This window comes from Pyrus communis, chromosome 3 (genome assembly GCF_963583255.1).
Source record: "Pyrus communis chromosome 3, drPyrComm1.1, whole genome shotgun sequence".
Taxonomy (NCBI): Eukaryota; Viridiplantae; Streptophyta; class Magnoliopsida; order Rosales; family Rosaceae; genus Pyrus; species Pyrus communis.
The window spans coordinates 3,444,245-3,471,401 of NC_084805.1; the positions used below are offsets into that span (position 1 = coordinate 3,444,245).

At 36.3% G+C, this 27,157-nt stretch overlaps 4 protein-coding genes across 4 annotated transcripts; 3 read left to right on the forward strand and 1 right to left on the reverse strand.

The window, feature by feature from the left end:
* Nucleotides 1-2,451: 2,451 nt before the first annotated feature.
* On the forward strand, nt 2,452-6,122 carry LOC137727567 (sucrose transport protein-like). Its single transcript, XM_068466407.1, has 4 exons — nt 2,452-4,002; nt 5,368-5,431; nt 5,556-5,599; nt 5,719-6,122. Exons 1-4 carry the CDS (start codon nt 2,773-2,775, stop codon nt 5,902-5,904), a joined length of 1,524 nt encoding a protein of 507 aa, XP_068322508.1. The 5' UTR covers nt 2,452-2,772; the 3' UTR covers nt 5,905-6,122.
* Nucleotides 6,123-6,489: 367 nt separating this feature from the next.
* On the reverse strand, nt 6,490-10,905 carry LOC137727568 (bifunctional riboflavin kinase/FMN phosphatase). The gene is made up of 11 exons (XM_068466408.1): nt 10,627-10,905; nt 9,668-9,801; nt 9,244-9,430; nt 8,985-9,115; nt 8,772-8,841; nt 8,609-8,674; nt 7,745-7,899; nt 7,562-7,657; nt 7,136-7,287; nt 6,970-7,053; nt 6,490-6,886 (listed from the first exon to the last, which is right to left on the reverse strand). The coding sequence occupies exons 2-11, from the start codon at nt 9,741-9,743 to the stop codon at nt 6,758-6,760; spliced, it is 1,146 nt and encodes a 381-aa protein (XP_068322509.1). The 5' UTR covers nt 9,744-9,801; nt 10,627-10,905; the 3' UTR covers nt 6,490-6,757.
* A 2,038-nt stretch (nt 10,906-12,943) lies between these two features.
* Nucleotides 12,944-22,115, forward strand: LOC137729774 (embryogenesis-associated protein EMB8-like). The gene is made up of 14 exons (XM_068468798.1): nt 12,944-13,345; nt 13,428-13,517; nt 14,945-15,006; nt 15,766-15,866; nt 17,865-17,954; nt 18,370-18,492; nt 18,882-18,959; nt 19,899-19,984; nt 20,204-20,252; nt 20,659-20,715; nt 20,799-20,929; nt 21,011-21,094; nt 21,379-21,445; nt 21,532-22,115. Exons 1-14 carry the CDS (start codon nt 13,047-13,049, stop codon nt 21,976-21,978), a joined length of 1,764 nt encoding a protein of 587 aa, XP_068324899.1. The 5' UTR covers nt 12,944-13,046; the 3' UTR covers nt 21,979-22,115.
* Nucleotides 22,116-22,741: 626 nt separating this feature from the next.
* Nucleotides 22,742-27,064, forward strand: LOC137727681 (uncharacterized). Its single transcript, XM_068466507.1, has 11 exons — nt 22,742-22,748; nt 23,141-23,227; nt 23,779-23,837; nt 24,070-24,154; nt 24,892-24,998; nt 25,261-25,319; nt 25,403-25,531; nt 25,614-25,696; nt 26,470-26,537; nt 26,645-26,707; nt 26,777-27,064. The coding sequence occupies exons 1-11, from the start codon at nt 22,742-22,744 to the stop codon at nt 27,062-27,064; spliced, it is 1,035 nt and encodes a 344-aa protein (XP_068322608.1).
* The last annotated feature ends 93 nt before the right edge of the window (nt 27,065-27,157 follow it).

Sequence of the window (27,157 nt, forward strand, 5' to 3'; positions counted from 1 at the left end):
TGATATATATCATTTAATTTATAAATTTTATCTATAAATTAAGTCTTTCAAGCATTACTCTGTACACACTCACACAACCAAATGTTCGAGTCATAAATCAATCAATGCAATATGATGATCCAATGAGGAGGGTAACATCAATTCAAGTCAAGCGGGTCATCTCTTCCAACGTTACTTACAGATCTCTGCGGATTTTTAATTGTTTTTGCAGCAATTTTTGGGGTTCGGGAGCTTTAGTCGCTCACAAATGATATGGATAACGTGGCACGTCAAGGTCAAAGGAACTTCACCACCACCCCCGTGTCCCTCACGAGCATTCCTCCATTGACCACAATGCATGCTCAGCTCAGCTCAGCAGTTCAGCATATATACCTAACTGCTTTTTCTTTTCTTTTCTTTTCTTTTTTTTTTTTTTCCTTTCGGCATGCCAGAAAATTTATATAATTGTTCTGAAGAAGAATATATAATTGATATGTAATTATGAATGTGATATTTCCAAGTTATGGTAGTTTTGCTGTGCGACGTTTTATATATATATATATATATATATATATATATATATATATATATATATAGAACTTGATTTTCATTGGATTAGCATTTTTGGTATTTATTTATTTATTTTAATAAATTTTTCAAAAATATGAAATTTTGTATTAAGTTTTCAGCTTTTTCTTTTTTTTTTACATGTGTTACGTGACAATTGCAAAGCCGTATTGTATTTTTTAATTTTATTAACTGATTTCATTTACGAGTAAAGAGTTGTGAGACGATTGTGAAATGTCACATTGCATTGTATTATTGTTTAATAATATATCGCTTTATTAGAAGTACTCATGACTTTGTAAATTAATTTACCAAAAATGTTGTTCTTGAATCTATTTTTAGCACTGCCATTAAATAGTTTGTGTTCGTGTTATGATTATTAAATAGTTTGTGTTTTTGGTCAAGTGGCTTAACATGAGAATGACACAATTTAACATGAAATAAGAAGTTATTTTGGCACATAGTTCAATTTTTTAGTAGATAAGATGTTGGGTTTTTATCTATACGTCTGGCTTCGAAACTTCCCCTCTCCTATTATTGTTTGGAACTTATCTCCTTACCCCTAATAAAAAATAATTTAAAAATAAATTTAATTTGATCCTTTTATTTGATGCAAAAATTATGTTTAATGTGTACATTTGTAATTAACATTGGGTTTTTTTTTCTTTTTTCTAAACAAAAGATATTATCTTCACTAAATGGGTGGGGAGTGAGTTAAGCCTCACAATGGACTAGCAATAATGTGGTTCAAATTCACATGTGGCGAGAATCAAACCTAAGACCTCTCATCTACTAGTGAAGATAAATATCATTGGATTATAGTACCAAGTGACTGAACATTAAACGGGTTGAATTATCATGAACGACATTTAATTTTTGGATATCAGATTTAGAAAAATATCCAAAGAAAAATGACTTTTCTTCTATGGCGTTATATAATTTGGTGTATTTTGTTTTTGGTTTAAAGAACCACCCAGTGTGATCTCTAATGTTTTAACAGAGGATAGTATAACATTTTATGTTGTTATATATTTTGAATACAACGATATTATTTATACTAAAGAAGATGCGAGAGACTGGACTAAGTCACACAATTTTATAAAAATAATTTAGCATCAAACTTGCTATTAAGGACAATCGAGCTTTTTTTTTGTTTGAACAAACAATATTATCTACACTAAAAAGGAGGATAAGGGGTTTAGTTTTACAATGGGCTCGCAATAATGTAGTACAAATTCGTCTTTGGCAAAAACTAAACCTAAGACCTCTCACTTACAAATAAAAAAATATACCACTAAATTATAATACTAAATAACAGAAAAATCGAACTTAAGATTTATAATTTACAAAAAGAAAAAGCTAAGTGCCAATTTTGTAACGAATCGCACCGCATTCTCTTGTACGTTCTTTTATCCATAAATGTGGAAATTTTTAGTTATGACCGGAACACGAGTGATATACCATGTGTTTTTATGTAAGTGATGGAAAATTTTATTTTTTAAGTTATTAACTTTTTAACACACATAAGTGCCAATTTTGTAACGAATCACACCGTGTTCTCCTGTACGTTCTTTTATCCATAAATGTGGAAATTTTTAGTTGTGACCGGAACACGAGTGGTATACCATGTGTTTTATGTAAGTTGTGGAAAATTTTATTTTCTAAGTTATTAACTTTTTAACATATATATTTCATTATTTATATAACGACACGTGATATATCATCGTGTGACGATTAAATTAAAAAATCTCTTCCATAAATGAATATTGTACGCTTCTCAAAAAGAAATATATTAATGAAAGAAAAGAAAAAAAGAAGAAATAATTGAATGAGAGGTTTGACTTGCAGACTTGCTGACACCAAAACCAAGTCTTGTCGGTTTTTTTTTTTTTTTGAAAATTTTTAAAAGCCTCAGAGAGAGGGAGAGACTGACTGACTCAGTAGCATTCAACTCCAAACGGATAAACCCAATCCATCTTAATTTCACCAGTTGCCTCCTCCTCCTCCATGCAAACACCGCCATCACCACCTCTATAAATTCCAGATAAGTCATCGCAACTCTCCTCATATTAACTCTCTCTCTCTCTTTCTCTCTCTCTCTCTCTCTCTCTCTCTCTCTCTCTCTAGAAGGATTAGTTATCCGTTTCCCCAACAGAGCGACATCGACATAGAAAAAGAGAGAAAGAGAGTCACGAAGACAGAAAGTGTGTGTCCTGCCATCCAGCCATGGAAGTTGAAAACGCCAACAAGAATCCTCACGCCGAGCAGGAGCAGCAGGCAAGCCCGCTGAAAAAAATCATCCTCGTCGCCTCCATTGCCGCCGGAGTCCAATTTGGATGGGCCCTACAACTCTCCCTCCTCACTCCCTACGTCCAGCTCCTCGGCGTCCCCCACACCTGGGCCGCCTTCATCTGGCTTTGCGGCCCCATCTCTGGCTTGCTCGTCCAGCCCATCGTCGGCTATCACAGCGACCGTTGCACTTCCCGCTTTGGACGCCGTCGCCCCTTCATCGCTGCTGGCTCCGCCCTCGTCGCCGTCGCCGTCTTCCTCATTGGCTACGCTGCTGATCTTGGACACCTCACTGGAGACTCCCTTGAGAAGGCCACCAAGCCCCGTGCCGTCTCCGTCTTCGTGGTCGGTTTCTGGATCCTCGACGTCGCCAACAACACGCTGCAAGGGCCATGCAGGGCCCTCCTCGCCGACATCTCGGGATCCGACCCGAAGAGAATGCGGACTTCCAACGCGCTGTTCGCCTTCTTCATGGCTGTCGGAAACATCCTCGGTTACGCCGCCGGGGCCTACAACAACCTCCACAAAATGTTCCCCTTCACCAAGACCAAAGCCTGCGACATCTACTGCGCCAATCTCAAGAGCTGCTTCTTCCTCTCCATTGCCCTCCTCATCACCCTCACCGTATTGGCCCTCACCATCGTCAAGGAAACCCCCGCCGACGTCGCTGGAGACGAGCCGGAGGAGGAGTCAACGACAGCTCCAAAGGTGCCCTTTTTTGGTCAAATGATTGGGGCATTCAAGGAGTTGCAGAGGCCAATGCTGGTGTTGCTTCTGGTGACGTGTCTGAACTGGATTGCGTGGTTCCCGTTCTTGCTGTTCGACACTGACTGGATGGGAAAGGAGGTGTACGGCGGCCAGGTCGGTAAAGGGCGACTGTACGATTTGGGGGTGAGAGCCGGTTCGCTCGGCCTCTTGTTAAACTCTGTCGTTTTGGGGTTCATGTCTCTCGGGGTCGAGCATCTCGGCCGCTGGGTTGGCGGGGTCAAGAGATTGTGGGCTATTGTCAACTTCTTGCTCGCCGTCTGCATGGCCTTGACTGTTTTAATCACTAAATTGGCTGAAGCCAGCCGACACGGCCACATCGGAGTTGAGCCGCCTCCGCCACCTGCCGGTATCAAGGCCGGCGCATTGTCTCTGTTCGCCGCGCTTGGCATTCCTCTAGCGGTTAGTCTGCAAATCTTTTTGACACGTTTTATTATTTCTTAATTAATTTCACAACCGATTTCTTACACAAAAGGAAAAAAAGATATCTGATACCAAATAATTATTTATTAATTAGAACAGATTTTCTTTCGACCAAAAAAAAAAAAAGAACAGATTTTCACTTGGGAGCTTGGGGACTAATTAGTTTCATTGTTTTACCTTTTAATTTTTGGTGGTCACATATTTTGCCTTGTTTTTCAAGAACCAAGGGGTTATCGTTATCCAGAAGGTGTTTTTGTTTGTTTTTATCCGAAGTCTTTTAGTGCATGCAGAAAAGGTTTCACCATGCATTTACTAGGAACATTTACTAGGACAAGGAAAACTATTTTGCTTCTTTGAACAACTCCTCAATTGCGGTTTTATTTTACAAATTAATTTTTCATAATTTAAGGGGATTGATTAATTATGTGCTTGAATATTCTTTCTACCGCTAATATGAAAACGACTTGTATAGCACAAATACATCGTTAAAATGCATCTCATATCTATAAAATAAAAACATGAAAGAGTGTTTAATTCACTTCACGTCACATGACATACAAATTATTCTTCTCCGGCAGCATCTACTTTGTTTTCCTTGTTCTTTCCGATGCCATCCTTTTCATCAATAATAATAGCTCACTTTTCCTATTTTGTATTTGTCGGTACAATTCCCATGTTTTTCTTTTTGTCAAGGCCCACATCCCATGTTATTCTACTTCTTTATATCGAAGATTTTTTTTAACGTGTTCGGAACACGAGACATTACGTCATATATTATTCCGTAAGTTGAGAAACGTTTTTTCCTTTTCCACAATTATACCTTCACTTTCACTTATATATCGACATATTCATGTTTTGAACACCCTGAATCTCTCCATTTAATCAACAACTTTCCCCATCCTCAAAATTAAATTAAACAAAACAAGCTTTCATAATTCTCAAGCATTTACTGAGTTGAAGGCAAAGTGAAAGTTAGATGCAATCCAATTTTACAATTAAATAAATCCATCCATATGTGATGCGTTTGTATATATGTGATGTGACAATTAAGTTGAGCAATATTCATTGACCTTTGCTAATTTTAAAGAGTTCAGATTGTTTTTGTGAGGATTCTAATAATCCATGAATCATATCCGTTCGTCGTACATCGTGTGGTTAGAAATTATTTTAAATATTTTTATTTAAAATTAAACACAAACAGTACTTGATAAAAACTGAATACATGATATACAATAAATCTACATGATTCACGGATCTCTAGAATCCTAACCAAAAGGATCCGTAGAGCATCATGTTGGAATTTTGCCCACCACCTAATCATGTTTTTTTTTTATCTTTACACAGGTGACGTACAGTATTCCCTTTGCTCTGGCTTCCATATTTTCCAGCAATTCTGGTGCAGGCCAAGGTTATTTAACTTAATTTTTACACGTATTAATTATACTAATTTTCCAAAACCTGACATAAACCATTATGTTTTGGTGATTAATATTTTCTGAATTCTCCTATTTTGTATCTTTAAATTAAAACAGGGCTTTCTTTGGGAGTCCTAAATCTTGCAATTGTCGTACCACAGGTACGTAATGCTTCCCTAATTTCATCTCTTTAGTAAAATTTCCTTGGAAAAATACATGTTATCTTAAATTTTAATTCAAATTAACTACATAGTTAATTACTAAATTATTGAACTTGCAGATGTTTGTGTCCGTCGTAAGTGGACCGTGGGATGATTTGTTTGGAGGTGGTAATTTACCGGCATTTGTCGCCGGCGCGGTTGCTGCCGTCGCAAGTGGAATGTTGGCTCTCTTTATGCTACCGTCTCCGCCACCCGATCTTCCGTCGAACAAAAATGCAAGAGCTCCTGTTGTTGCCTTCCATTGATTTGCTTGCCCTACCTCTTAACTGCTTAAGAAAAAAAATCAATACTGTATGCATCCAAGCGTAAGCAGGATATATTTAGTCGCAGTTTTTCTTCTTTTCTTGTATTTATTTCCGTCAAGGTTCTATGTTTGTGATAAAAGACGTCAAGGTTGAACCCATAAATCTTTAGCTTTGTATAATGAGGAAGAGCATTTGAGTTTTCATTGTTGTTTCGATTCTTTTTATTAGCGCTCACGAAAAGTAATCATGCCGCTTCTCCATATATGATGTTTTTTATCTCCTGCATTTTTTCAGAGAGGAGTACGAGTTGACTATATAGGAGCCAATGATATCACACTTCTTTTTGCCCTTCATATTTTTTGTATACTTTAGCTTGTCCGTACATTTTAGTGTGACGGTTCTTGTTCAATGTATACGATGTTTTTTTAGTGTTGTGCATTAGAGAAAAATCACAAAAGAAAGACATAAATAGGTAAACCAATCATAAGAGAGAGATGTAATGAGGGATGAAGTCTATATTTCATCCATATCGAAAAAACTCCTGAATTTCGACTAAAATCGATATATTTATGCAAATTTCTGACATCGGATAAATATCATTCCTTTTAATTTTCACGTTTTTTAGCAAATTTCATCATTTCCATCAAAGGTAGCTGATATCAATATCAATATATCCATCGATATTTCCAATGATAACTATATTTTAAGCACTGATTGTGACTAATATGTGTATATTCATATTACATTCATGAGACGGACATAAAATTTCCTCAATAGTGAGTGTACAATTTCAGTTATTGTTTTAGCCCATCATGTGTAGAGAAAGCGCGCTTCGAGTAAGGCAGTAACATCCTCAGGTAGAAATTTTGAGATACGAGTCGTCCTTGTACTTTGAGTACAATGGAAGTTCAAGAGCTTCCTCCGCAATTCGCCCGTCCTCATGAATCCTTTCTATCAAGCTCTCAAGCGATGAGAAATTCGCCTGTTTCAGTCCATACCCGAAAATTAAAACAAAGGATAGATGTCAGGACAGGAACAAGAAAATGGACAAGTTAGAGTAAATACCTCAGGCCGTATGTAGCCAACTATAACAAGACGCAGTTCTTCCCCATAAAAATCCTCATCGAAGTCATGAAGCAGCCATGGCTCCTGCATTACAAGCTAAATTAAGAAAACAAGCCAAGAAGAAAAATACTTGCAAAGGCAACCGTAAGTGTCTTGGAAGACTCACTATAGTCTTTTCGGTGTTGTTGAAATAAGGATTCGAACCAATACTCATGACCATTTTGAAGACACCCCGTGTTGATAATCCAGCCCAACCAAAATATACTCCCGAGGGATGTTCGGAAAGAAGAGATGCATATCCTTCTGTGGATAAATTTGCTGGAGAAAAGATGCAGTGCACTAATAAGGATACAAAATGAGGAAAGGGGGCAATTTAATTGAGCATAACAGGGAGAGAACAGCAGTTATATCAGAAGCATTCAAAATATTAGCTACCTATTTTTATCACAAAAAATGTGCTACTTATGAAATACAACTAACTGGTATATGTCGTCTCTAAATAAGAACACCAGTTATAGCTAATTCATCCTAAGACAAGTAGTAGAAGATTGTAACCGGACAGGCTGACAGCAAAAGCTACACTCTAACACACCTGTAGGGATCCCGAGTACTTTTGAGCCCCGACCAAATCCCTTAACAACTGGACCACCAATATGCCAAGGTTCTATTGGTAAAGTATCTTTTATCCCTGCAACAACAAATTAAATAAAATGAAAATGACTTCTGCAGCAGAAACTCTCCACAGTTGAACAGAGACACAGATACTGGGATTTACAGTCTTGGAAAGGAGGTAGGCCCCACAATTCAGGTCGCAAATCAAGTAGAGAGTTTATCACCTCATCCGCTGATGTATAGAGATTGGACTGCTTTGGGATGGAAGGTACAGCGACCACCTCCATTCCAGCAGCCTTTCCAGCTGTAACACCCGGTCTGACAAAACCCAAATACGAAAATGTTCAAGGAAGAAACTCAAAGGAAACTGACATCAGTTTGAAGACAATAAACACATCATTAGGAGGAAATTTAGCATCTAAATTGTAATTATCAAAGGAAGAATGTTAATGAAGGAGAGAACATCAAAGCAAGTTGCCATCTACAACTGAAATTACTAATTTTCGCTAGAAACACTGCACACATGTGCATGTCATGTGCATTGTGATGGAAGAGTGACACACGCATTAAGAAGACAAAAAACTAGAATTTGGGAGAGAATAAATGGTATCCATAAAGTGGGTTTAATTAATTCATTAACCTAGTATTCAAATTAATTATTGGATTTATCAATGTGAAAGAGCCACAATTTACATTTTCAAGTCCGTTAACAAAAGTACAGATAAATAGTTTATATATGAGCGAGAAAAGCAATATGATTTATATTCGAGTACAGCATACACAAGCCTTATCAAATTTAGTCTACATATAACTTTTTTGAAATAAGTATTTGTATATAGAATAAAATAAAAGTGGCAAAAATAAAGGTTTCATTCAGGTTCACTACTCTATCAAGAAGTTTTAGATGTAATGTAAACAAGGTTAGTTAAAGAGAACATGATGAAAACTATAACACTCCAAAGAAAAATATTCCCTGCCACATTTGTTGTTTTAACTCTAGTAAAAGAACCAGAGTAGGTATATGTACAGAGAATCTTCAATGACAAGGCAGCTGGAAGGTTCAACATTGAGCCTTTTAGCAGCTTCAAGGAATCTGCATGCAAAACAAATATTTACAGTTTTAGAACACTATATATCTCATCCATGATAGAAAACACTCAAGTCAATATGCACAAATTTTTGCATCTCACAGTTCAGGAGATGGCTTCCCCGAACCTACTTCATCAACACCAATGACGACTGAAAAAGATTCCTTCCAGCCTGCATATGAAAACAATAAGCAAATAAGTACTTGTTTGGTACGATAAGACTAACTCAGAATATCATGGATAAATCTGATACTAGACAATTAACCATGTAAGACATAAGCAAACACTGCATGCTTTTCAAGAACAGGAGTATACCCTGATGAAAAGAAAGTTTGGTTTCAATGTTTTCCTTTGGAGAGTTTGAAGCCAATGCCATTGGCACTCTATGACCACTCAAATGTTTAATTAGCCGATTGGAACCTGGAAGCGCTTTAATGTTGCACCACCTATAGTGACAATTGTCAAAATCCAATCAACAGTTTTCCAACACATAACAGGCAATACAAAATAACTTGGTACTAGCAACAAAAAGTCTTTCTAAACAGACATAAGAACAAGTATAGTAGTAAATTACTGATTGGAGAACAATGGGGTAATCTCTGAAAGTAATTCATTCGTTGTACACGATAACCCATAATCTTCCACAACAGCACTTGCAGCTTCAAATGGTGTTTTTCCAGCTATTTTTTGAACTTCCCGCCCATCCCACTGCTTTCCATACTTACCCAAATAAACTTTCAAAACTTCACTTACAATACCATCTGTGATTAATTAAAACAATGAAAATAAAAAGAGTCACCAACACCAGTAGAAAGAAAATAGCTATATGCAAGAATCAAAATTGATCCAGCACAGAAAAGCCAAAAGAAGCATCAGGCCCTATGCAAGAATCAAAATTGATCCAGCACAGAAAAGCCAAAAGAAGCATCAGGCCCTTATCACATACCACACTAAACTGACGTTAAAGTAATACTGAAAATTCTCTTAAGGGCACAGACCTGTGTTCAGTAGTGTACCATCCAAATCAAGGATAATGCAGGACACCAATTTCTTTAAAGGCCGTGCAGTTGACATCTTCCCAATTATGCAGAAGACTCACAATTAGATTTATGTTCCCACTGTTGAAATATATCTGAAGCAAAGACAGATTTTTAAATTCATTGATTGAAATTCTAATAACTAATCCAAGAAATTCACCAAATTTCAATCCAACCGAAATTTATCGGCCATTTATTCACAGAAATAGTTGCCATTTCCCACCTTATCTTGATCAAACATCACACAGCTCAATTTGACAATAGTTCATGTAGAGCTAGAAACTATAAAAGAAGCAATTTAAGCACTCACATATTCAAGTCTATCCGTTCTTGCATATTAGCCTCTTCGCACACTATTTTCATGCTCAAGGGTTTTTCTGTAACAATTTTTTTTTTTTCTCCAAAGTATTAGTTGAATTTTCCAGGTTTCAATTAGTTTCATTTTAAAATTAAGCAGGAATCATGAAAACCATCTGTTTTGTTATAAGAGCTACTAAACCCTATATGAGGAACATCATAAATTACGCGGCTGCACACGCAGAGACATAATTTGAAATTGGGGTGAGCTGAACATTTAAGCCAAATCTACTTAAGAGGAAAGTATCAAAAATTTCAGAGTTCGTTTTTTATGGCATTCCCTAAATTTTAATTTGGACCAAACTGAAGTTTCAGAGCACAACAAAAAGAAAACTCTCCAGCCCATAACTTGAAAACTGAATTTGAGAAACATAAGCTGAAATCTGAATCCCTAATTTTCTAAATTCGTCAGTCCTAATTTCCTATATCCCAAACCCTAATACAAAGCAGCTAAAAGTCAGAAATTCAGAGCATAACAACTGTATAATTAAAAGAAGGAAACTAAATATTTGCAGAGGAAGAACAACATATAATTAGAAAATAAGAAGAAGAAGAAGAAGTACGATCGAGATGGAAAGAGACGCCGCCCACAACCCTGACAAAGCTAAGCTATCAAATCCAAAGTTTGATTATTGTGTTTTGGAAGTGTTTGATGAGTTTATGTTGATAATTTTGATTCCGGAGAATCACACCACTACAGCTGTAATACGGTGGAGGAGGCGCGAAGAAGCTGCGCTTTGGCAGCCAGAGAAGAAGACGGAGGTTCTACGGGGCCTGCTGTGGGTAGACGTTGGAGCGGCGTGGGTTTGGGTGTGGCTGGTAGTGGTCGTTGTTATGCGAAAGAATAAAACGTTACGGTTAGCATTCGACAAAAAAAAAAATAAAAATAAAAATAAAAACACGTTACGGTTGTGGTGGTGCGGGCGCCTGGGCGTTGCGACCGTGGTGTACGGGGCAAATAATTGTCTAAATATTTTAATTTGATTAACATAATGATATATGACGGTGTAATCGTATTATATACATCATTTTCAAGAATATGTGATGTTATCAATTTCTGATGAGAGTTGCTAGATTCAACTGTTGATGGTTGAGTAAGAAATTCTACGGAAATAATGATTGATTTATGATTGAATTGCGTAAAATTAACTTACTTGAGAAGTGTGTAAATTGAGATAGTATTATATACATCATTTTCAAGAATATGTGATGTTATCAATTTCTGATGAGAGTTGCTAGATTCAATTGTTGATGGTTGAGTAAGAAATTCTACGGAAATAATGATTGATTTATGATTGAATTGCGTAGAATTAACTTACTTGAGAAATGTGTAGATTGAGATAGTTATAGAGTGTAGGAGCCACATGTTTAGAGTTTTCATGCTATGTGTCGGTCTAATTGGCTAGACTGTGTTATTAGTTGGATGTTGTAGAAAAGAATTTTAAGATGTTGAAATATCTTAAGTATGATAGAGAATAATTCTTAAAGATATTATTAAATAAATAATAATAATATATGAATTATGTTAGAGATCCTTGACAAATTTGATTGTGTTTCTTGAATAAAGAAATGTTCCTAATTAGGAAGGTAAAAACTAGTTATTAGTTTTACATTTAAATCCCTTGTCAATATGTCCTTGCCATAGTATAGGCAAAGAAGCATGAAAAATTGTATGTTTCTTCGTTGGTTGAACCATTAGAATGAGTGTGAGCCTCACCAATAAATAAATATATTCTCGTCAAAATCTAGGTGACACCCTCAAAATTTTATAAATTAATTATGGCTCCACGCAATTTTTTTTTTAATCAAATCGAACCTTCCCTAGATGGTCAATTCATAACTTTCGATTTAACCTACGGTTCGATTTAATTCATAACTTTGCTTTTCTTTTTTTCTTCAAACAAACGATATTATTTATGGGTTTAATCTCATAATAAAATTAACAATAATATGGAAGATTCGACCTACTACTTACAATTGAAGAAAAATACGAGTATTTATCAAATATAACCAAATATTAGTCCTTAATTTCAAAAATATCAGTTTTTATAAAAACTTTCAAATATATCCAAAATATCACTTAAATAGACATAAATACCCTTAAACTTTAAACCTAATAAATTAAAAAACAAAACCTTATTAGATGAAGAGTTCTCACAGCTAAACCTTAACATTGGAGGAGACCTAGTAAAGGCATCGACTATTGGTGAAGAATTGTGCATTCCTAAACGAAGATGGGTGTAGATGGTTAATTTTTTGCCCTTTTCCTTGTCTACGTTTTCTCTTTGTTTTTGTAGTTTCTTCCTTCGATTGAATATTTATGGAAGAATGAATTGTCAATTTTTGTAACATTATTTATCTCAATTTTCCTTTAGATTATATGTGCTTCGTATTTAATTTTCCACCTTTGCATTATTAAGGGTGTTGTCCGTGTCTGAATTCTGTTTTGAAGATTATCATTGACTGTTGTAGTGAATCGAGAGATTTGTTGTGTTCTTAGAAAGTGCGAAAAGCATATTTTAAGGTTTATAGAATAGAAAATCTTCGGGTGCATAAGCACCACTTGATTATGGTACAAGAATCTTTATATTAACAACTAGTTATTTGTATGAATTAAGGGTATTTCTGTCTATTTAAACGATATTTTGAATATATTTGAATTTTTTTATAAAAATTAACATTTTTGAAATTAAATGCTAATATTTGGCTACATTTGATAAATACTCGAAAAATACTAGTACACTGGAATCATAACTTTGATGTAATCCACGAGTCCATGTTCCCACTTCCACCCTCTTATATTTTCAAGAGACGGTTGAATGGCAATCCCATTCCCATAATGATTCTCGTCAGATTCTTTTTATGCGGATTCGAGAATCTTTCAATCATATTCATTCATTGTACATTGTAATTGGAGAATCTGACGAGCTTTCAATCATATTCATTCTTTTTATGCGGATTCGAGAATCTTTCAATCAAATTCATGAATTGTCATTCTTTTTATACGATGGATTGCAGTTGCAGGGAGCTCCTCCTCCGTCAGGATTCCTATTCCGGCAACCCCTACATTCTTCTGCTCAACGACCTCTCTCTTATTCCCGTTGGGCATTACCTCTTCGCTTCCCTCGCGATTTCTTCTGCATTTCTATACCACTTCCTCGAATTCCATTTCTTCCAGGACCTTTTCACCGCCTTCAGAGGCTCCGCCGTCTCCTTAACCTTCAACCCCTCCTCCCACATCTACCAAGACGTCGTTTCCAAGTGCCGGATTCTCCATTCCAGGTCCCAATTTAATACTTTCTGATTAACCAATTAAATTTTTTATTTTGTTGTTCAATTAACTAATGAGTCGATTAATTTGCAGGTATTTGGCGACGCTGTGGCTCTCGAGCCCCCATTTCCAGACTCTTTTCGTCGGCTTCTTTGGGCGGCCTCCTGCTTTCAGCTACCGAAGGTACCCTTGCATCTGTCTTTAACTCGTGGACCCAATTATCAAATTCTGTGGGCAAAAGGGGGTTATTTATATTTTCGCATTTGGCCATCTGGGTCAGTTCGAGATTTGAAATTTGTGGTTGTTTTTGTGTGATGGGTTATGCTGCATCTGTGTGCAATGTGCATTTTTCGAAGTGAAATGTTTAGAGTATTAGTGTACCACTGCAAAACCCAATTCAGCTGGGATTGTTACTACAAATCTTCGTATGTGGATTAGGATTTTAAGAATAGTAAAGACACACTAATTTACTATTCTTTTAGTTTGTTAAAACAAAATTTCAGACTTGGACTTATTTTGAATTTTGAAGGGGTTTGCTGCAAACTGCAAACTGCAAAGCAAATGGTGAGGTATTATATGAGTTGTCTGTCTGGTAGATATGTTAAACCAGAGTGCTCTTAGTCTTTGAGTTAGTGTGATTGTGTGAGGGGGTTTTAGTGTTCAGTGGATTTTATATATTGTTTGATATATGTTTGATTTCATTTGGTTCAGGCGTAGTCTTGTCGATATATTATTCTTAAAAATGTTATAACAATGATCATTTGAATAGGAATTTGATAGTAATCTGTGTACCGTGTTTCATAAAGGTTTTTCGTAAGTTTTTTCATCCACCGTATTTGTTTCACATTTAACACTCGATATAAAAACACCATATAAGATGGCCATTTTTGGCGTTTGATGTATATAAATTGCATTGTGTTTCCAGTTTGGTGTTGTTTAAATCGGGCTTATATATTTATTTCCTTGTAAAAGGAAAGAACGCAGAAGGGGAAACTTAATTCTGTATGCTTTTCCGGCGGGCTTTAAGGTTAGCGTACAGCCGTCTGAATTTTTGGGCTGTTGAACAAGGTTTTAGAGGGAAACAATACAGCGTATCCTAGCTGATATTAACACACAGCTGCCCTCCATCTATTTAAACATCAGAGAAAAAAAGGTCTCTAAGCCCTGCTGTAACCGAAGCTTAACAAGCTTCCTGGAATCTGACTTTAACTTTATATAAGGTGGTTTTAGTCCTGTTTGACACCGAAGGATAGATATAAAGTGACCACACTGTGATTTATAGCCGTAAGGATACATGAGATGTGTCTATTTGGGGAAATGCACCTGTTGTCTTGTTAGTTTACTAATTTACTGCTTTCAAAATGAGAAATGTAACTTTGTTCTGTATTGTTCTCTTTTGATCCTTAAAGTTTTTCTGTCTCATTTTGAGAGGTTGACTGGGGTCTCTGATACTTTACATCTTTTTTCCATGAACTTGATTTCTCGCATAGGTTTGCTATTGTTTATTTAAAATACAGATAATAAAATGCCACAGTGAATACTCTTCCTCTTGTATTTTGAATTTGATTCATGCTTTTGAGTAACAGATAGCCATTTATATTCCCTCTCAGAGAAATTTTTCATCTATCTGATGGTGGCACCATTGCTTTGGATTGGCTGAGGAACTCTGATGGTAACTATTATTTGATTTACCTGAAATTAATGACCATATACATATATCCTTTTATAGACATTTATGAATGCAAAGCAAGGGGTTAACTACATTTTACACCCTTCAGGTTTGAGGGTGATTTTCAAAATGGACTATGTGGTTCTAATATTCTTGCATTGCACCCTAAGTTTTGAAATTGTATCAATTTACACCTTTTGCTCTTTGAATATCTAACCCTCTATTAAATTGATGAGTTTTTTGTCAATGTGGTGCAAATGTGGCTTAAACATTAGCCCATATAGTTATCTCACACTCACTATGTCATCAATTTAATGAAGGATCAAGCAATCAATCCAACCAAATGCATATTTTGATGCTTTATGGTGTTAAATAAGAAAATTGAAATTTAATGACACATTTTGAAAATCACCCCAAGCTTCAAGGGTGTGTAATGTAGTTAGAACCAAATTATACTTTATCATTTTAATTTTATGTTTCTGATATATATTCCTTGATTCGAACCCCTTTATCTTCTAAAACCCTGTATACCCAAACCCACCGAAAAGATTATTTTGGTTCTTATCATAAAATAAAAACCATTTTTTCATTGGTTACAAAGAGATTTTTCATAATCATAAAATGTGTGCCGGTGACGGTGTCTTTACTTAGTATGTATTTATCATGCTCTTGTATGAAGTGCTATGACACTCAGTTGATTTCATGGTAATAGTAGTTATAAATGGTTTTTCTATTCTGATCCATGTTATGCTTGTATTGCAGTTCTGGGAGATGCTTTTGGCACAAACAATGTTATTCCCAAAGATGACACCACCCCTATCGTGCTGGTGATTCCTGGATTAACCAGCGATTCTGAATCTCCTGTAAGCTTCATCTTTATTTCTTCATTATTTATTTGCCTTTTTGTACATAGAGAATTCCCCAAATCCACATCAAGGGCTCTGGTTTGAAACTGGTGTCCCCTATCAAACCTTACAATTTAGAAGGTAGGAAATTCTTGCAAATAGCTAGATTAGATTGGTACTACAAAGAATTGAACCCCTGAGCACGTGGGAGCAAGCTACTCAACTAAACCCTTATTGGTACTCAATTTCGTAGTATCTTTAATTCTACTAGTTCTTGTGCTGGTGTCAGTCTCTAGGAATAAAATATATGAACTAATTTAGTTGGTTTAAATAGAATTTTTTGGTTTTAGTGAAGCAAGAAGTTAAAATAGTAAAATAAATATCTCAAGAAACCTGAAAAGCTGTTGAATCTTGGAATCTCAACTGGGTTTCTTTTTCTTCAGGAAAAAAGTCTTTAAGATAGGACCTACCACTTTCCCACCCTATCCCAATGGAATTTGAGCTAGAGCTCCCTGGCAGTTAAAAACTTAGTACTACATTGGGAACTTTAAGATCTTTGCAAGGACCTTTTTTTTTTCCTGTTGGTTATTATATGTCTGAAACACATAACTAACTACAACTAGACCTGGCCATGGAAACATCAGTCCTAGTCTCAGCCAAAATAGAATTAAATTCTCCAGGGTTTTTCAAACCGAAGTAGTTGGCCCAAACCATGCCATCCGATCTACAACAAGAGCGCACCCTGTAATCATGATAGATGTTGTACTGCCTACACCATTCCATAGACGTTGACATTAATGTACCCGGAAGTGGATGGGGCCTTTATGGTCGTGATTACTGAAGGAGAAGCGTGAGTTGGTCTATCCCAATTTCTTGTAATGCGCTATAATGTGAGAAGTTTAAATCTTTTGAAGGAAAGAAATGGGTCATATTTCTGTGGAAATGCTATGTTAGCAATTTTGTGGGTTGTATAGGTGGAAAGGATTAGGAGAGTGCTTGAGAATTAATTGGTGAGAAAGTGGAGGGCTTACGGAAAAGTGTTTAGTTTGGGCTTCTTTTTGGGCATCTGTAGAGTTGGAGGAGTTGTCCCTTTCTGTTAGGTCATTTTGTATTGTCATAATCCAGTCCAGGAATGGGAAAGTAATTTCTATTTTACCAAGATGTGATGTTTGGCACATTGTCAGGCTGGCATTTCCAGTCAATTCTAAATTTCTAACAAAGTCGAGTATTAGAATTCCAGTTAAGAGCGTATTTCCATTCCTCACCACACATGGAATGTTAACTTACACAGAAGTCAGGCGTTGACCCGATTCAGTTGTAACAAAGTCAGACATTGACCTTAGCATCTATTCTTTTGTGTAGAGTTGATTTTTAGGTTTCATGATTTAGTAGAAGTGGATTTCCTGTTCACTATTCATGTACCTGTGCTTTTGTTTCTTATAAAAACAAAATACACATTTGTTGGGATTGTAAAGGCCAGATTTCAGGTTTTAGGGTAAGAATCTCTCCTCTTCCCTTCTCTCACTGTTGTTCTACTACATCAAAAGGAGGAAATGGAAAAAGGAGAGGACCCAACTCCTAGCTTTAAAGTTATTTTTACTTTGTTTTTTATGCTTCATATTTGATTCATTGTGCCGTTACAATAGGAAACACTACGATTTTTCATTTGTTTATATAGAAAACATAATGATTAAATTGAAGGATGTACAATCTAAGTGGACCAACAGCCCATAAAAACTAAAGAGCTGGCCACAACCTACAATAAACAAGCGACCACAGAATCTAAAGAAATTCCGCGCCCTTATGCAGGATTTACATCAATAATTCATGTTCTTCTATTTAACTCATGAATATATAGTCCATGATATGAATCACAAAGTCTATTTCATTTATAAAAAAAACTATAAGCGTCCTCTTGATATCTTCTTTAGACTCATTCCATAATAAGCTTTTGCATGTGTAAGATATGCTTTGTGTGCTTTCATGATGATTAGCTGATGTTACTTGTTGCTGCAGTATATAAAGCATCTTGCTTTCAATACAGCAAAAAACGGATGGAATGCTGTCGTTAGCAATCACAGAGGACTGGGTGGCGTTTCAGTTACTGTAAGAAGCTGTTTTATAAACAACAAAAGTGGACAAGCTAATGATATTTGAAGATTCTGATAATTCTCTATTGTTAAAATTTAGTTTTTTTTTTTTTTGTTATTTCTCTACTGAGAAGCACACCTTATTCATAATCTATGAACTAGAAAAGAATGAAAGTGGACAAGCTATCCACTGAAGTACAAATAGCATCTATTAAACAGCTTCTACAAATACAAACAGACAAAAAAGAAAAAAAAAAAAAAAAAAAAAAAAAGGATCCAAACAAGCATTTTGTTATAGTAATGAGTTGTATGTTGCTTCTTCCTTGTCTAACTTTCTGGATATTATTCATTTCTCTTTAAATAATCAGTTTTCTTATTAAGCCAATGAATTATATTGGTAATCTAAGTTTTTTGTTTTTTGTTATTTTCAGTCTGATTGCTTTTATAATGCTGGATGGACAGAGGATTTACGGAGTATTGTTAACAACCTCCACCATGAATACCCCAAGGCTCCTTTATTTCTTGTTGGAACAAGTATAGGTGCCAATGTTTTGGTATGCTATTTAGCCATGTTAGATTCGTTAGTAAGCAATTTGTTTTTGTTAAGTTAGATTTGATCTTTTATGGTATCATTTGAATTCACTACTTTTTCTAATTCTGGATCCCTTTATCATATCTTAACTTCATTTATGCTATGGAGGCGCTCGCCTTGCAATTTCTAGAACTATTCTAATGTTTCTGATATCAAACGGATCCTTATAGAATGTTTATAAAGTCAATTTCATTATCTCTCTGTATTCTCATTTGCCATTAATATTGGCACCTAGCTATGTGAGTTTTAGGACATCTTTTAAAATAATTTTCATTATAAACTTAGTTTTCAACATCCTCTGTTTCGTTTAATCGCCTGAAGTTAACATCCATTTTAATTAACTGTTTTCAGGTCAAGTATCTTGGGGAGGATGGCGATAAGACTCCTGCTGCTGGGGCTGTAGCTGTCTGTTCCCCTTGGGACCTTTTGGTCAGTGCCTCAACTTAATGGTTATGTGAAGGGCAATGTTTCTGGGTTGTGATTAAATGCATTGGCAGCGTGTGTGGGCAAGTTTCTGTATATGGTTTTGTCCCAAATTTTGGTTTCTACTGTTAATCATTCTTGGTGGGTCAGCAGGGGATAATAATAATGGCTCAGTAGTATGGGTTCAGGGATTAAAGTTTGATCTGGGTTGCAGAATTGAGTGTTTTAACTTCTGAACATTTTTTTTTTGGTCTGAATTTGTTAGAACGAGCTAAATATGTTAGTTAGCCAAGCAAAGATACTTGTCGGTAAAGCAACTGTGTAGAAGTTGAACATGCTGGTATGGCATAATAGCATGAGACATGCTTGCTTTCACAGTGTAGCATGACATTGAGTGGGTTGGCCTCACCTAGATTGTAGCTTGTCATAAGAGTGTCACTGGCCTTCGGTTTTTGGGGATGTATAGTGTGGTACAGAATGACGTATTATATATTCTTCATTGGGCTTGCATGGACATCACTGTTATTTTGGGCCTTAGCTCATTGTGGTCACATAGGTCTTGTCAACTTTTGGACTTTAATCTTATTCTTTTAGCCCATCCAATGTAACGGCAACTCTAATTTAATACATCTTAGACATATTAGACATATTAGACATCCGTTTGAGAAAATGGAAAAAGAAATATGGGTCGTCCTTTGTCGTACCATATACTGCTAGGCAAACAAACCATTTTGCTGTTGCCTTCACCTCCCCTGACACCTGTCTGCAAGTTACCAAATAACCTTCAGCTAGATAAGAAAATTAATTGTGCATTTGATGCTGTTGTTTGAAAAATGGTGTTTGCTCCTTTCACATGTATCATGGAATTGTAATTATTCATTTGGTTTATGTAGTAGTTTCATACTGAATGGAGTTACTTATCCTATGTTTTTTGTTGTTTTGCAGCTTGGTGATAGATTTATAGGCCGTAGGCTGTTGCAAAAGTTTTATGATAAAGCTCTAACAATTGGCCTTCAAGGATATGCTCAATTGTATGTCTATTCCTCCCTTTTAATTTGGGTAGTAAATACCTCATAAAACATTATGCAGTGTGCTACTTAATATGTATACATATTTGCTCGACGTGCATGCGCCATATTCATTTAGTTTCTTACAATATAAAAAAGGTAGGAATAGGATCTATTTATTTAAACAATAGTTTCTGTCCTTTTTAAAATATATTTATGACAAATAATGAATGGTTAATGCAGGCACCAGCCTCACTTCTTGCGCCTTGCTAATTGGGAAGGCATAAAAAAGGTTGGTGTTGTTTTTAAGAGTTTTTGGTTTAGCTTGGCATCATTGTTAGAGCAGTGAATAAAGTTGATACTAGACCTCTGTACCCTGCTAGAAACAAATTGATTAGAATAAACAACTTTTTTTACGTTGTGATTCTTTCTGCTTTGAAAGGAAACACTGAATTATCGATTTATCACATTATGAAATATTGTTAAAACCTGCAACAAGTAATTTTACTTCTGGAATTTTCAACTTTTGAACCCATGCACCACAAAATAGTTGATTGTGGATTTCTATTACTCATGAAAAACAGAAACATCCAAATGAAACAGTTGCGTGGAAATAATCTGTGTGTGTGTGTTTGTGCTTCATTTAGTGGCGCTACCAGCCTTATACTAATGCTTGTTTTGTTCTTGTTCTTCAATAGTCACGCTCCATTCGTGATTTTGATCAGCATGCCACCTGCATTGTTGGGAAATTTGAGGTATAATGTCTGAGATTTCACTAATTCCTCTCACTTTACCTTTGTTCTATTTATTGCGTTAAGCATCTGTTTTTTCTTTACAGACTGTGGACACATTTTACAGGCGCTGTACCAGTGCTACTTACGTGGGAAATGTTGCTGTCCCACTCCTCTGTATCAGTGCTTTAGATGATCCAGTCTGCACCAGGGAAGCCATTCCTTGGGATGAATGCAGGTGGACCTCTTAAAGTGTTTTCTTTCAGCGGTTTCTTCTTTCACATCAGTTAAGCATATGCCTTGTATTTGTCTTCAATAGGGCAAACAAAAATATTGTATTGGCTACAACAAAGCATGGAGGACACTTGGCTTTCTTTGAAGGATTAACTGCTTCGGGCATCTGGTACTTCATGATTCCATGTTGTTTCTATATCTTTCTCTTTTGTGTTAGTCGCGACATTGGAGATTAACTTGATATATTTTCTTCCCGTAAACTTTATGTTATTATAGGTGGCTAGCCTAGTAGCAACCTCTGTAATGTTACTTAATAGCTGTGTCGTTTTAAGCTTGTCGTAATATAGTATCTTTGTCATAATACTCTCTTTGCTATGGTTGGCATGCACACTTTTGGCAACCTCGTCATAACTTTTGTTCTAGTGTGCGTGATTAATTTTCTTTCCCTTGCAGGTGGGTACGGGCTGTCGATGAATATCTTAAAATTCTACACTCTAGCCATTATATGCATGTACAGATGGTATAATTTTGATTGCCTTGGTCTTCGAGTGCTTGATGAACAGGCCATTTTTGCAGATTAATATTTTTGATCTTCATGTTTTTCAGATGGTGAGTTGTGGCCCACAGTTGTCATTGGACCCTTCAGTAGATCATCAAGGCCCCTACGTAAATGTTGCAGAAGATGGAATGGTAGCTGCCGTGGGAAATGAACAGGCGATGGACAATAAGATAGAAGATGTACTTGACCCGCAAAAGATCCATTACAGAGAAACAAAAGAAATGGTTTCAGGAGAAGAAGATGAAGAGATGATTCAGCCCGAATCACATTTGTTGGCAGAAATCCCACCATCATCTGAACAAGTTACAAGCGTGCAGGATGCGAAGCCTCTCGATGTAACTACTGGTGTTAGAAGATGCTTAGATCAGCAATCCCGACAAAGTAAGTGGTCGTTGTGGTTGCTTGTTTATGTTTCCATCGCCACAAGTTGGCCATTGGTTGGTTCTGCACTTAAAATTGTCTTGCAAAAGAAGCTCAGAAATTTATTTTCGTGATTCTATTGCCACCCTCCAATATACGAGAAATTTAGGAAATGATAAGAAACTGTTTCGCCCTAGAAGATTGTCGCTGAATGCTTACATTGTATTAAACTGTTATGAAAGAAGATGATAAACCAGTTGAGTCTGGATCAGTCGACTACGATGACATTTTTAAACTTTTTGTCAGCGATCGTTGCATCCATGAAACAAGTGAATGCCTTCATCAGAGCCAAACAAATCCCATACAGAATCTCAGGCACAGCATCCTCGTACCCTTTGTCTTTTAACTTTTTCTGTCTGTGCCATATTTTTGGACTAACAAGATTTTTGACGCAACTTGTGGCAAGGGAAGGCTGAAATGCCTCTGTGAGTCTTTCCGGCTTCCGAAAAGAGTGGATAAATGTAACTTGCCACCAGATGTTCCCTTAAAAAAAATAAAATAAAAAATAAAAAATTTATGGTGCACTTCAGTTAACATGGTATTTCCTCAATTAACGGTGCACGTTTTCTTAAAATTGCCAAACTTGAGGTATGTGTTAGTGTAATTTCTCAAACCTAATTTTTGTAAAAATTGATAAGCTTTTGAGGTGTCAATAAAATTAACCCGACATACAAGTCATGCTTTATTATTTTGGATGGTGCCCTCTTAATTTCTGACTGTCGAATCTAATGAAGTGAAAAAATCAACGGATAAAAATTAACAAGGGTGTGAGAAGTAAAAATAATAGAATAACACTAGCCCCTTTATTTATTTATTTTTTCCTGACATGGCACAAACATGAGCGGTTATTGGAGGAAACACCATGTACCTTCCTACACCTAATCACTAAGGTTAGCATACAGTCATCTGAATTTTTTGGTTGTTGAACAAGGTTTTAGAGGGAAACAGTATAGCGTATCCTAGCTGATATTAACACACAGCTGCCCTCCATCTAATTAACCATCAGAGAAAAAAAGGTCTCTAAGCCCTGCTGTAACCGAAGCGTAACGAGCTTCCTGGAATCTGACTTTAATTTTATATAAGGTGGTTTTTGTCCTGTTTGACACCCAAGGATAGATATAAAGCGACCACACTGTGATTTATAGCCGTAAAGATACATAAGATGTGGCTATTTGGGGAAATGAATCAGTTGACTATTCTTCCTCTTGAATTTTGATTCATGCTTTTGAGTAACAGATAGCCATGCATATTCCCTCTCAGAGAAAAATTTTCATCTATCTGATGGTGGCACCATTGCTTTGGATTGGCTAAGGAACTCTGATGGTAACTATTATTTGGGTTAGCTGCATTTTACACCCTTCAGGTTTGAGGGTGATTTTCAAAATGGACTATGTGGTTCTAATTTTCTTGCATTGCACCTTTAAGTTTTGAAATTGTATCAATTTACACCTTTTGCTCTTTGAATATCTAACCCTCTATTAAATTGATGATTTTTTTGTCAATGTGGCGCAAATGTGGCTTAAACGTTAGCCCATATAGTTATCTCACACTCACTATTTCGTCAATTTAATGAAGGATCAAGCAATCAATCCGACCAAATGCATATTTTGATGCTTTATGGTGTTAAATAAGAAAATTGAAACTTAATGGTACATTTTGAAAATCACCCCAAACTTCAAGGGTGTGTAATGTCGTTGGAACCAAATTATACTTACTTTATCATTTTAGTAAAACGTGCGCTGGTGACGGTGTCTTTACTTATTATGTATTTATCATGCACTTGTATGAAGTGCTATGACACTCAGTTGATTTCATGGTAGTAGCAGTTATAAATGCTTTTTCTATTCTGATCCATGTGTATGCTTGTATTGCAGTTATGGGAGGTGCTTTTAGCACAAACAATGCTATTCCTAAAGATGACACCACCCCTATCGTGCTTCATTATTTATTTGCCTTTTTGTATATAGAGAATTCCCCAAATCCACATCAAGGGCTTTGAAACTGGTGTCACCTATCAAACCCTGCAATTTAGAAGGTAGGAAATTCTTGCAAATAGCTACTTGACTAAACCCTTATTGGTACCTTAATTTCCTAGTGTCTTTAATTCTACTAGTTATTGTTCTGGTGTATGTCTCTAGGAATAAAATATATGAAGTAATTTTTAGGTCAAGAATCTTGGGGAGGATGGCGAGAAGACTCCTGCTGATTGGGCTGTAGCCATCTGTTCCCCTTGGGACCCTTTGGTTAGTGCCTCAACGTAATGGTTATGAGAAGGGCAATGTTTCTGGTTTGTGATTAAATGCATTGGCCGCATGTGTGGGCAAGTTTCTGTACATGATTTTGTCTCAAATTTTGTTTTCTACCATTAATCATTCTAGGCTATTGCGTGTCTCCAAGCCTCCATGGTGATTAATAAGGGGGTCAGCAGGGGATATTAATAATGGCTCAGTAGTATGGATTCGGGGGTTAAAATTTGGTGTGGGTTTCAGAATTGAGTGTTTAACTTCTGAACATTTTTTTTTGGTCTGAACTTTGTTAGAAAGAGCTCAATATGTTAGTTAGCCAAGCAGAGGTACTTTTCAGTAAAGCAATTGTGTAGAGGTTGAACATGCTGGTATGGCAGAATGACTTAATATATGTTCTTCATTGGGCTTGCATGGACATCACTGTTATTTTGGACCTTAGCTATTGTAGTCACATAGGTCATGTCAACTTTTGAACTTTAATCTTATTCTTTTAGCTCATCCAATGTAGCAGCAACTCTAATTTAGCACTACATATCTTAGACATATTAGACATCCGTTTGAGAAAATGGAAAAAGAAATATGGGTCATCCTTTGTCGTACCATATACTGCTGGGCAAACAAACCATTTTGCTGTTGCCTTCACCTCCCCCGACACCTGTCTGCCTTCAGCTAGATAAGAAAATTAATTGTGCATTTGATGCTGTTGTTTGAAAAACGGTGTTTGCTCCTTTCACATGTGTCATAGATTTATAGGCCGTAGGCTGTTGCAGAAGTTTTATGATAAGGCTCTAACAATTGGCCTTCAAGGCTTTGCTCAATTGTATGTCTATTCCTCTCTTTTAATTTGGGTAGTAAATACCTCATAAAACATTATGCAGTGTGCTACTTTATATGTATATATATTTTCTCAACGTGCATGCGCCATATTCATTTAGTTTCCTACAATATACAAAAGGTGGGAATGGGATCTATTTATTTAAACAGCAGTTTCTATCCTTTTTAAAATATATTTATGACAAATCATGAATGGTTAATGCAGACACCAGCCTCACTTCTTGTGCTTCGCTAATATATTTATTTAATCCTTATTTTGTTCTTGTTCTTCAATAGTCACGCTCCGTTCGTGATTTTGATCAGCATACTACCTGCATTGTTGGGAAATTTGAGGTATAAGGTCTGAGATTTCACTAATTCCTCTCACTTTACCTTTGTTCTATCTATTGCGTTAAGCTTCTGTTTTTTCTTTACCGACTGTGGACACATTTTACAGGCGCTGTACCAGTGCTACTTACGTGGGAAATGTAGCTGTCCCGTTACTCTGTATCAGTGCTTTAGATGATCCAGTCTGCACCAGGGAAGCCATTCCTTGGGATGAATGCAGGTGGACCTCCTAAATTGTTTTCTTTTAACGGTTTCTTTTTTTCGCATCATTTAAGCATATGCCTTGTATTTGTCTTCAACAGGGCAAACAAAAATATTGTATTGGCTACAACAAAGCATGGTGGACACCTGGTTTTGTTTGAAGGATTAACTGCTTCTGGCATCTGGTACTTCATGATTCCATGTTACTTTATAGCTTTGTCCTTTTAAGCTTGTCGTAGTATGGTGTCTTTGTGTCATCATATGTTTGTTGCGGCTGTTGTGATCATAATGTTGTGCGGAAGCGTCAACCAAGTGTGAGTGAAAATAAACCACAATAACTGACAAAAGATAAATGGAACAATACCAACAAGAACACCAAGATTTATACTGGTTCGGCAATGCCTACATCCAGTTTGGAGACGACGGAGTATTCTACTATAATCAATGAGAACATACAATAGTGTTTATCACTCAATTTCCCAAAGACCCGAATAACCCAAGCTCACACACTTACAATAGGAAGAGAAAACCAAAAATACAAAGCAAGACAATTTGAGAAAATTCTTCTCTATGCCAAATGGCTTCTTGCTATTTTCCTTTCTTCCTTGTTATATTTGAGTTATGCCTACACCTCCTTTTATAGGCCAAGGCCTCTCATCAAGTCAAAAAGAATTAGGCATAAGTGCATCCATTCTTTGACCACAAATTAGGCATAAGTGCATCCATTTTTTATTTCCCACATGTAAGTGCATCCATTTTTTATTTCCCACATGTAGCATGCCAACCATCAATTTTGACCACAAAAATAGCCGAAATCATTTGTTGGTTTTAGACTACTTTGTTTGAGCCAATAATCAACACATAATACTCTCTTTGATATGGTTGGTAGGTGCACTTTTTGGGCAACCTCGTCATAACTTTGTTGTAACATGCATGATTGATTTTCTTTCCCTTGCGGGTGGGTAAGGGCTGTTGATGAATATCTCAAAATTCTACACTCTAGCCAATATATGCATGTACAGAAGGTATAATTTTATTTTCCTTAGTCTTCGAGTGCTTAACCAAGTAATTTAGTTATTGGGTGCATGAAGTCTGCGTTTTAGTTTCTCATCACATTGTGTTCTACTATTAGTACGCAGCAGGATACGGGCCATTTTTGCAGATTAATATTGTTGATCTTCATGCTTTTCAGATGGTGAGTAGTTGCCCACAGTTGTCGTTGGACTTTTCAATAGATCATCAAATCCCTACGTAAACGTTGCAGAAGATGGAATGGCAGCTGCCGTGGGAAATGAACAGGCGATGGACACTTGAACCGCAAAAGATCCATTACAGAGTAACTAACGAAATGGTTTCTGGAGAACAAGATGAAGGGATGATTCAGGCAGAATCACACTTGTTTGCAGAATTCCCACAATCATCCGAACAAGTTACGAGCATGCAGGATGCGAAGCCTCTCGATGTAACTACTACTGTTGGAAGATGCTTAGATCAGCTATCCCAACAGACTAAGTGGTCATTGTGGTTGCTTGTTGATGCGAGATTTACTTGACACTCAAATTAAACCCTCGTTTGACAATTGTAGTAGAATGGATAAGTGAGGGATCGTTTTAGACCGGGGATTAGGAGGGCTTGCTAAAACCTT

What these genes read in the sequence shown, in the direction of transcription:
- LOC137727567 (XM_068466407.1), top strand. Translation starts at nt 2,773, where the DNA reads ATGGAAGTTGAAAACGCCAACAAGAATCCTCACGCCGAGCAGGAGCAG. An exon ending in CGCTTGGCATTCCTCTAGCG is followed by an intron (nt 4,003 to 5,367) that starts GTTAGTCTGCAA and finishes ATCTTTACACAG; the next exon opens with GTGACGTACAGTATTCCCTT. An exon ending in TTGCAATTGTCGTACCACAG is followed by an intron (nt 5,600 to 5,718) that starts GTACGTAATGCT and finishes TTGAACTTGCAG; the next exon opens with ATGTTTGTGTCCGTCGTAAG.
- LOC137727568 (XM_068466408.1), bottom strand. Translation starts at nt 9,743, where the DNA reads ATGTCAACTGCACGGCCTTTAAAGAAATTGGTGTCCTGCATTATCCTT. An exon ending in AGTACTCGGGATCCCTACAG is followed by an intron (nt 7,288 to 7,561) that starts GTGTGTTAGAGT and finishes TCTTTTCTCCAG; the next exon opens with CAAATTTATCCACAGAAGGA. An exon ending in TTGGCTACATACGGCCTGAG is followed by an intron (nt 6,887 to 6,969) that starts GTATTTACTCTA and finishes GGACTGAAACAG; the next exon opens with GCGAATTTCTCATCGCTTGA.
- LOC137729774 (XM_068468798.1), top strand. Translation starts at nt 13,047, where the DNA reads ATGAATTGTCATTCTTTTTATACGATGGATTGCAGTTGCAGGGAGCTC. An exon ending in CCTGCTTTCAGCTACCGAAG is followed by an intron (nt 13,518 to 14,944) that starts GTACCCTTGCAT and finishes ATTCCCTCTCAG; the next exon opens with AGAAATTTTTCATCTATCTG. An exon ending in ATTGGGAAGGCATAAAAAAG is followed by an intron (nt 20,253 to 20,658) that starts GTTGGTGTTGTT and finishes GTTCTTCAATAG; the next exon opens with TCACGCTCCATTCGTGATTT.
- LOC137727681 (XM_068466507.1), top strand. An exon ending in AAGATGACACCACCCCTATC is followed by an intron (nt 23,838 to 24,069) that starts GTGCTTCATTAT and finishes AGTAATTTTTAG; the next exon opens with GTCAAGAATCTTGGGGAGGA. An exon ending in ATCTTCATGCTTTTCAGATG is followed by an intron (nt 26,708 to 26,776) that starts GTGAGTAGTTGC and finishes TAAACGTTGCAG; the next exon opens with AAGATGGAATGGCAGCTGCC.